At 52.1% G+C, this 10,376-nt stretch overlaps 1 protein-coding gene across 1 annotated transcript; it reads right to left on the reverse strand.

The window, feature by feature from the left end:
* Window positions 1-655: 655 nt before the first annotated feature.
* On the reverse strand, window positions 656-10,352 carry LOC102737640 (speriolin-like protein; the record flags this gene model as incomplete). The annotated part of the gene is made up of 2 exons (XM_006748298.3): window positions 6,097-10,352; window positions 656-1,006 (listed from the first exon to the last, which is right to left on the reverse strand). Coding segments are annotated over exons 1-2 (553 nt in total), but the record flags the coding sequence as incomplete, so codon positions are not given.
* Between the last annotated feature and the right edge of the window lie 24 nt (window positions 10,353-10,376).

Raw genomic sequence — 10,376 nt, forward strand, 5'->3', positions numbered from 1 at the left:
TGGAGGATCCAGAAATACACTTATCCATATATGGATAAAAGTGTCAAGGCAATTCAATGGAGAAAAAATAATCTTTCTGAACACTGATTCTGGAAGAAGTAGCCATCTAATGTGAATCTCATACCACGTACAAAACCTGACTTGAAATTGATCAGAGACCTAAATGTAAAACCTAAACCCATAAAACTTCTAGAAGAACACACAGGAGAGAATCTTTGTGACCTTCAGTGTGACAAAGATTTCTTAAATCGCACACAAAAAGCATGAACTACATAAAAGAAAAAAAATCAATAAACTGGACTTCATCAAATGAAACCGTTTTGCTCTTTAAAGAACACTTATGCAAATGGAAAAGCCACAGATTGGGGGACCACATTTGCAAAACATTTGCCCAGAAAAGGTTGTGTGCAGAATATATGAAGAACTCTGACAACTGGATCATAAGAAGATAAGCAACTCAATTTTTTTTAATAGGCAAAAAATTTTAAGAGAAGAGCCCCAGACCCTGGCCTCCCAGCCACACTCTCTTCCCTCTGCTGGAAAATGGAGACGCTTTGGCCAGCTGGCCACCAGGCCACCCTCCCCGGCTGCCCGCCACCACACCCTGGTGCCCACCCTGGTGCCCACCCTGGTGCCCACCCCCGCTGGGCCATACCGTTAAGGTAGTAGCTCCTCCTGGTCCTGTCCCCAGAGGGCAGGCTGCTCTCCGAGAAGCACACTTTCTTGGGCCGGACCATCTCCCTGGGCTCCAGCAGGGTCTTGTCCGCCAGCGGGTCCTGCAAGGGGCTCAGGAGTGGGGACAGCTTCCTGTCAGTGCCTCGGGGTACACGCAGCTCGAGGGGACTGAGGAAAGCCTTGAAGGGCACCTGGGTGGAGGTTGCACAGCCAGGGGAGGCGTCGTCCTCACTGGAGATGGGGGCGTGCGAGCACAGCAGGTCCTCCAGGGAGGACGTCTGCAGCTGAGAGGGTGCATCGGGGGCGCTGGAGAACCTTCCAAAGTCTGCAACTGGCATGGGGAGGGAGGGGAAGTCAGGCTGTGTTCCTGAAACATCCCTAAGGAGGGAGAGATTACTGAAGAACACCTGCATGCCCAGCGTCAGGCTGTGATACCCCACCCTGTGCTTCAGAGCTTTCCTCCTCCCTCTACAGAAAATGGCACTGTGGGTGCCCACCCCATCCAAGGACGCCACCAGCCTCACGTTCATGAGCAAGGCAAGCGTGCCTGCCTCCATGCGCTTCCTACCCGCCCATGCCCCCACACACAGTACCAAGGGACTTGTATATGCTTGTAAATTTTTACATAAATGGTATCATCCTATACATGTTTTATTCTGCCACATACCTTTTTCTGCAGTGTTATCTTTTTTGGGAATTTATCCATGTTGAGTTGTCGGGTAGCTTACCTGATACATTTAACCGTTTCATGCCACATGTGTGATACACACACCCACACACACACACACACAGAGCAATGTTCATATCCGTTGCTCTGTTGATAGACATGAGGATAATTCCTGGTTTCCTTGAAAAAGCAAAGCTATAATCAGCATCCCATAACGTGCCTCCTTGCTCACAGTGAGCACCCTCCACCATATACCGGGCTCAGGTGTGTGCCTGTCGAACTTTCTCTGTGATCTACATTAGTAGAATATAGAACATTCCAGCAGCTGCCCCGGTCCTAGGTAAGCACAGGCCAAGCTGATGACATCACATGGCTTTTCCCTAATCCCCAGGGACACTGAACATCCTGTCATATATGCTTATTAGCCCCTCAGGTTTTCTTTAGGTGATTTATCTTTGCCTTTTCTCTGCTCGTTTTAGGATTTTGGGGGAGAGTGCGGGGGGGGCGGGGGGAGGTGAGCAGTCTTGAAAATTATTTGTAGCAGCTCTTTTTGTCTCCTGCATACTAATTCCTTGTTGATGAAAAGTGTTGTAAATGTCTTCTTCCATTGGGTGCCTTGCCTATATTTTAATCTCTTTTGTAGTGACTTGTCATGCAGAATTTTTCAAATTACAATGTAATCAACTTTAACTTATTCTTTTTGTGATTTAAAATAATCCTTTTCTGTTCCCATAGGACAAACTTGTTCTCTTAGCAATAAGGCAAATATATACTTGAAAAATAGTGTTTTTTAAGAGTTATAATGAAAAATTATAGGGGCGGGGCGCCTGGGTGGCTCAGATGGTTAAGCGTCTGCCTTCAGCTCAGGTCATGATCCCAGGGTCCTGGGATCGAGTCCCGCATCGGGCTCTCTGCTCCTTGGGAGCCTGCTTCTCCCTCTGCCTCTCTCTCTCTCTCTGTCTCTCATGAATAAATAAATAAAAAAAAAAGAAAGAAAAATTATAGGGGCGCCTGGCTGGCTCGGTTGGAGGAGCATGCAATTCTTGATCTCAGGGTTGTTGGGGTAGAGATTACTTAAATAAATAAAACTTTTTAAAAAATGAAAAATTATATCCTAAAATATACCTCCTTGGGAACCAACAAATCTACCTCCAGCAATGTTTTCCTAGGAAAAAAAAGGTTCAAAAAAAGAACAGCCATCACTGGGCGCCTGGGTGGCTCAGTCGGTTAAGCGACTGCCTTAGGCTCAGGTCACGATCCTGGAGTCCCAGGATCGAGTCCCGCATCGGGCTCCCTGCTCGGCGGGGAGCCTGCTTCTCCCTCTGACCCTCCCCCCTCTCATGCTCTCTGTCTCTCGTTCTCTCTGTCTCAAATAAATAAATAAAATCTTTAAAAAAAAAAAAAAAAGAACAGCCATCAGGATGTGTCTTGCCCTCCTGTCTGCCCACTTGGCCAAAATGGCCATTCCCGTGGGCCTGCTGAGGGGCCTCACAGTGTCCTGACCAGCCCAGACATGGCCCACGGAGCACCCTTCCAGAGCTCACCACGAATGCACACAAGAGCACCTCTGGCTGCCCCAGGGCTCGGGGCTCAGACCTCCTGAGGGCAGGCGGCCTCCCCACAGAGGGCAAGGGCCTGTGCCAGAGGGACTTCTTTGTGCTCAGCTGGGTTTGGGCTTTGTCTTGTTCCTATTTAGTGAGCTGTGATTCCCTTCTGTTACTCACAAGCCTTCAGGAGAGTTGTGATAACATTAAAAAAACAAAAATGTTTAATCTTCAGTCAAGTCCAAAAAGTAGGTACATTTGCAGGCTACATTTTAATGAAACTATACATGAATAACAAGCATCGGCACAAAATTCCATCCCTCAGAAGTAAAAGCATTCCCCCAAATAATGATCACATCAAGGAAGAAATGAAAAAATGATTATTGAGAAATAATGAAAATCAGAACACTATGTGCATTTAAATCAGAACACAAATGTACATCAGTACATTTATAACTGTATTTGGATTGAAATTAGTGATTTAAATGCTTTAATTACTTTTTAAAAATCATCAAAAAATTAAGCATTCAGATCAAGACATGAAGAGGAGCTCCTAAGAAACAGAAAATCTAGAAACAGCGGAAATGACAGCAGGAATACCCTGGAAGCAGCTCCACGAAACATCAACAAGACCGCAAAGCTGCGGACAGTGACTCTGGGCAACAGAAAACATGGGGAGATGAAACTGGGAATGAGAAAAGCAACATCAGAAAGACCAGGAAGAGGTGAGAGTTGCCGCCCGGTCACCAAGATCGCAGTCATGGGAGAGCTCTCGCGCAAAGGTGTTTTTAAATGACTCAGTAAGAAGCGGAAAATCTAAATGGACCAATAAGCAAAGAAGAAAAATCTAGAAGTTACAAAACCATTATGCTCTTCACAGCAAGTTCTTTCAGATTCCAAATGATTCTTAATCCCTATGCCACATGAACAAGGTTGAAAAAAATGAAAAGATGCTTGATCGAGGTTATAAACCGGTCACAACTCTGATGTCAAATCCCCACACAGAAAACCCACAGACAGAAAACCAAAACCGGAACTCACATAGGAACCGAGTCCCGAGATCCTAAGCGAAGCCCCATCCCAGCAGACGCCAGGGCAGCCAGCCGGAGCCCAGGGCTGCGAGGCCTCTGGGCGGAGCAGGCCGAGGGCCCCAGCCGAGGGCACCCCATCCCGGCTGGACCGGGGTCACGGAAACTGAACACGACAAGCTCGTTCTCGATTTTTCTTGTTCTTTAGAAAGGACTAGAAGGGTCCTCCCAGTGCCCAGCCTGCGTGCCCCCCGCCCCCAGGTCCACCCGCTGGCTGCCGATGCCAGGGTTCTGAGAGTTCCAAGGGCAAAGACAAAGGCAAAATTAACAAGTACACACACACTGTCGATCTCGTTTAAAATGGCCCTTGGTACACAGTGTGGTTGTAGACTCAGAACAGAACACACTGAGAAACTTAGCAGCCCGGGACCCTCCCCCGGAGCGCGGCTGTGTGTGGCCCTGGGGTCGCGAAGGTGCAGGGGCCGGCAGGGTCCGAGGCCACAGCCTGGCGGAGCGCGTCCAGCAGCTTCTATCTCAAGAGTTTAACAGCACCCGGCCCTTGACCCAAGGGTTTCCCGCCGTGACCCCTGCGGCAGGTCTGCCCTGCCCTGGCTGCCGTGGGGGGGAACGGTGGGGGCCATCAACATGCACAACAGCTCAACCCCGCTTAGGGAAACCCAAACGACCCCCTGGGACGGGCACATGAACATATCCACCACACATTTCAGAGGGAGACCCGGGAAAACGTTGACAGTGGCTGACTTTGGGAATGGGGCCAGGAGCTGGGGCCCGGCCTGGTACGTTACATCCTCCTGGGGTATTTTTAAGTTTGCCATGAGTACATGTTGTTGAACAAAGAAAACGGGTCTTAAAGCACATCCTGCTTTGAAGGCAGATGCTAAGGGACTGTGAGAAACGTGAGCTGTTGCAGGGGGAGCTCCCTTTGGTTCACAAACTCCTGCCACTGTGCAAGAGTAGTTCCAAACTTCAGTCCCCAAAGAAGGCTGAGGGCCAGGGCTAGTCCTGCAGGCAGCGTTCCAGAGCCCCGGGCACAGCGGTGGCCCTGACCGCAGTGGAGCTGGCCCCTCCCCAAGGATGGCCAGGGCCTCGCTGACCCTGGCCCACACCCTGCAGCAGGGAATCCAGGCCTCTCTGTGCAAGGCTTGGTGGCCTTAGGCTGGCCAGGGGCTGGAGCTCCTGCTAAGCCTGGTGTCCTGCAAAGTCTGGGCTTGCTGGTGGCGACACACAGGGGTGCCGGCTGCCATCCCAGAGACGCCACCCTGACTTGGGCCCCGACCAGGGTCCCCCTAGGAGCAAGCTGGCTTCAGTGAGAGTCTGCACCTCTCCCGACGAGGTGCCGGAGGGACGGGGAGGTGGGAAGGCCCCAGGGCTCCTGCCACTGCGGACGCAGGGGTAGCTCTGAGCCCCTGGAGGAGGCCCCAGACTGACCCGATTCTCCAAAGGACAATGGAGCCACACTGCGTTTGTGACTCTTGGCAGGAGTCACAGAGCCAATAAGGCTTGGGGACAAGTGCCTTTGGCAGCCACCGCATAAGGGCATCCCCGGTGGCCCAAAAAGGCAGCCCTGGCCCCCCGCTGTGGGATGTCACACAGGGGACAAGGCCCTGTGAGGCCAGTGCTCCTCAGCAAGTTTCTGGTGACAAGCATGTGCCTTGGCAGCTGGTGGGAGCTCAGGACTGGTAGGGACTAGGGGTTTCTCCAGCTGCCCCTCTGGGCGTCATTGTCCTCTTCCCACCATCCCCCCAACCACCTCCACCCCCCCACCGCCGCCCTCTGCTTGTCCTGAGCTCCCTCTTCAAGGTCCCCCTGGAGGCTGAAGGAGTCCAGGTGCCATGAAGGACCCCAGGGACATGCTTGCTCACAGGGCTTTGCACCCATGAGCTCCATGCGGGGGGCTGGTGGGTGGCAGCCACTGCTGGGGGGGCTAACCCCCCACCCCGTTTTCCAAGTGTGGACTTAGTGGCCCAGAGAGAAGGGCCTTACCTGAGGACACACAGCAGAATGGGGAACCGGGTCTTGGTTTACTCAGACCTGAGGGACGGAAGCGGGCCCGAGAGCATTGGCGTCAGCAGGCCAGGCCCTGCCTGCGCCCTGCGGGCTCCCTTGGCTCCCGGGAGCCCCGCAGCCAGCTGGACCCGGCTGCCCAGGCCCCTGGCCTCACCTGCACTCCCAGGCGAGCAGTCCTCGGGGTAGGTGGGCACCTTGGTGAAGAGGAGGTCTCGGCTCCCGAGACCACAGCGCTCCTGGCAGCTCTCACTGAGCAGACGCTTCAGCATCTGGTTCTCCTTCATGAGGCGCACCTGCTTCTTCAGGTCTGCGTTCTCACTCATGAGCCTGTTCATCAGCTCGCTGCCCTCGGCCATGGCCACGTCTTCAGGTGCTCACGTGTGGGCCTGCGGCCCCATGGAGGTGGAAATCCAGAGCCCGCAGGCGCTCCAGAAACAGCCCAAGGCCCCGGAGTTCCACGGCTGTCCGGCCTTCCGCAGCCTTGTGATGTCGCCCGCCCTTAAAGAGCCGGTCGGTGCCAGACCACCCACTCCACCCGCACACCTTGCCTCCGGGGCCAGCGCCCACAGAGCGACACCTCCGGCCGAGGGGGCTGCCAAGCAGAACACAGGGAGCGGCTGGGAGAAGTGGGGACGGGGCTCGTGGGGAGGGCAGCTCAGCCCGAGTCGGGAATGCTCCAGCCCCTCCTAGGAACAGCCAGAGCACTGGGCTGAGGCGCAGGGCGGGCCATCCACGCCCTGTGGCGTGCACAGGCCTCAGGGGGACTCTGCCTTCACTCTGCGTGACTTGTGGCGTCCCTCCCCATGAGCCATCAGCCCTCCCATGGTTCTCATGTGGCTCCGCACTCTGTGGGACCGGCAGGGTCCCCCAGAACCTGGCCCGGTGTCTGGCGTGCAGACAGGTATCAGGGTGCACACCTGGGATGCACACTTAAGGAAGGAGGGGCAGTGGGGCCGAGGGAGATGAGCTCGGGTGCCCCCAACAGCCCCCAGACCTGTGGACTCCAGGCGGGCTCTGAGGGGCTGGCAGTTGGAGGCCGCCTGCTGACCACACGTCCCTTGGAAAGAAGGCTGTGAGCCCTGAGTGTCTGGAACACTGACCGTTACTGGACCTAACTGAAGGCTCCCCTGACCAGGCACAAGGGCCGTGTGGACCAATCACACGCAGACCTGTGCTCAGAGTCCTGCCAGGGTGTGGATTTCGGGCCCCGGTTAGTGGGACCACCGCGGAGCCCACCCCAGCACCTGCTCTGCCAACCAACTACTCAGGAGGGTAAATGAACTCAGCACTGTCTCCTGGCTCCAAAGTTCTTGGTCGAGCTTCTCGGCAGCCGTGAAGCAACAGAGGGGTCATCTCCTGACCCTCTTGGGACGGGCTATCGTCCAAACAAGGAGAAGGCACGTCCTCCATCCCCTTCAGCCCCGACACCACGCGGCGTCAAGGGCACTCGGTGCAGGGGCTGGGCTCCGGGCCGAACAAAGCCATTATCTCCCCCAGACTGCCAAGTTAGCATAAGGTCGCTTCAAGAAGAGAAAGTCGGGTTTTGCGGAAAAGAGGATTTCTACGTCCCAAACGTACCTTATACAACCTAAGAAAGACCCGGTGTCTGGACCCACAGCCTCTCACACCAGACAAGGACAGCATGTGGACAGCCCCCACTGAGCAAGGGTGTGCAGGAGCTCCCAGGACTCCCAGAGGAGAGTAAGGCCTCCCCCCACACTGGCCCCTCCCGTGGCATTTAAACGCCACTTCCTACTACCCCTAGAAAACCCTCTGGACACTGTATCCCCTCCAGCCACAGGCCCATCACCCTCTGCCGGTTTTCTGATCATGATGCAACATCCTTTTATCACTAGATTCAACTTAATACTAGTGTGTTAAGTATTTTCTGTGTGTGAGGGAAACGGATCTGAATGTCCTTTTCCTGTAACGTCCTGTCTGGTTTTGCTATCAAGGTCATGCTGACCTTATAAAAGGAGTTGCAAAGTAGTCCCTCCTCCTCTAATGTCTGCGTATTTGTGTTAGGTTGTTACTGCTTTCTTCACTTTTTGATAAAATTCACCGGGAAGCCATCTGAGCCTAGAGCTTTCTTCTGGAAAAGCTTTAGATTTCAAATTCAATTTCTAAAACAGATACAGGGCTATCTAAATTCCCCACTTCTTTCCTCGACCACCTAGATGGCAACTGTGTCTTTCAGGGCGTTTGTTTGTCTGTGCTGCGGCATGCTGGCGAGCAGCCCGGGACATTCCCTCCTTATACCGGCTCTGTGGTCTCACGCCTCTGAGCAGACGGATGCGCGGCCACGGCAGGAAACGGAGTGCGAACACGGAGCAGCAGCGTTGGCAGGTGGGTGCGGCAGGATGTAAGGATCCGCAAGCGGGGCAGTGGGAGTGGGCGGATGCAGAGAAGGGGCGGGATGGTGGACTCAGGCTGACCACACCAGGGCAGCAGGCTGGTGACCAGGCTGGACAGCCGGCTTATGTCTGCAGGACCTGAGGCGACGCACCTTTTCTATGCCTGTGGTAGGTTTTCTTTCTTTCTTGATCAGACCAGAGGCTTGTTAATTTTCTCAAAGCATCAACTTCTCGTTTTACTGATCTTCTCCGTTAAGCCTCCTACAGCATTTGACTTGTACTCTTTTATCTGGTTATTTCCTTCCTTCTACTTTGGTTTTAGGTTTCTTAAGGTGGACACTTAGATCACTGGTTTGAAACCTGATTTACAGCATTAACATGTAAGCCTGCAACCATTTTTGTAAGCACTGCTTTAGCTACATCCCACAAACTCTTATCTCATTGTTTTCGTTTAGCTTGAAACATTTCCCTTGTACTTCCATTTTTGACCATTGTTTATTTAGAAGTGTATTGTTCAATTTCCAAATATTTGGGATTTTCTATCTCTTTTAGTTACTGATTTCTAATTTAATTCCATTGTGGTTAGAGAATAGTCTGGCTTCAATCCTTTGAATTTCTCGAGACCATCTCCTGACCCCGCACGTGGGCTTAGTAAATGGTCCATAAGCTCTTGAAAAGAATGAGGTGAAGTGTCCCATAAATGCCCGTTACTTCAAGCTGGCTCAAGATTTTGTCTGCAGTTGCTGAGACAATGTTGAAATCTCCCACTTTGTGTATTTATCGAATTCCCTCTCCAGCTGCACATTTTTTTCCATATTCTGAAGCTGTTATTAGGTGCATACACATTACTGTTATTAAATCTCTTTATTTCTAGTACCGTTCCTTTTCCTGAAACCTACTTTGATATTGAGACAGTACTTTTGCTTTCTTATGATTGTTTTTGTTATATATTTTTCTAAACTTGTACTTTTATCCTGTCTGTATTTTTACATTTAAAATTTCTCATGGACAACATAGCTGGCTTGTGCTTTTTCATTCAGTGTGACAGTCTCTGCCTTTTAACTTGAGTGCTTAGCCCTCTACAGTTAGTAAAATTTCTTTAATGGTTGGTGTTGGTCTTCTAGGGCTATATAACAGAAGAGCACACACAGTGGCTTAAACAACAGAAATTTATTTTCTTACAGTTCTGAAAGCTAATTAGTGCTTCTTCTGTGTCTGCTGAGCTTCACAGGTCTGTGGGCTTACATATTTCATATCTGGAAAAACCTCAGCCATTACTCAGATGGTTTTCTGCCTCCCTCCATCCCAATTTTGTGGGACTCCAATTATATGCATGTTAGACCACTCAAGATCACCCAATAGGTCGTTTGTTTTTTAAGTATTCTGGCCACCATAGGCTGTTTCAACACTCACCTGTTCCTGGATGGCCCAAGAGCAGCCCCCACTCCTCTACCCTCCCAAGAACCAGAGGGGCATCAAAGACAGAGGTTGTCAAGCCCAGCGCATCTCACACCCACAGAAGGCCTGGCTGTGGGGCAGGTGTCTGAGGCTGCCTAAAGCCATGCAAGCTAGCTCTTCTCCACTTGTCTCAAGCATGGGCTTCAGATGCCCCCAGGGCCATCACTGTCCCTGGAGAAAGGCTGGAAATCACCTATCAGTAGGCATCGTGTAGAAACTAATGGCTCGGGCGCCTGGGTGGCTCAGTTGGTTGGGCGACTGCCTTCGGCTCAGGTCATGATCCTGGAGTCCCTGGATCGAGTCCCGCATCGGGCTCCCTGCTCGGCAGGGAGTCTGCTTCTCCCTCTGACCCTCCCCCCTCTCATGTGCTCTCTCTCATTCTCTCTCTCAAATAAGTAAATTTAAAAAAAAAAAAAGAAACTAATGGCTCAGGGCACCTGGGTGGCTCAGTCGTTAAGCGTCTGCCTTCGGCTCAGGTCATGATCCAGGGGTCCTGGGACTGAGTCCGGTATCAGGCTCCCTGCTCAGCAGGAAGCCCGCTTCTCTCTCTCCCACTCCCCCTGCTTGTGTTCCCTCTCCCGCTGTGTCTCTGTCAAATAAATAAAATCTTTAACAACAACAA

Source organism: Leptonychotes weddellii, unplaced genomic scaffold (assembly GCF_054177405.1).
Source record: "Leptonychotes weddellii isolate Sample4059 unplaced genomic scaffold, ASM5417740v2 HiC_scaffold_4305, whole genome shotgun sequence".
Taxonomy (NCBI): Eukaryota; Metazoa; Chordata; class Mammalia; order Carnivora; family Phocidae; genus Leptonychotes; species Leptonychotes weddellii.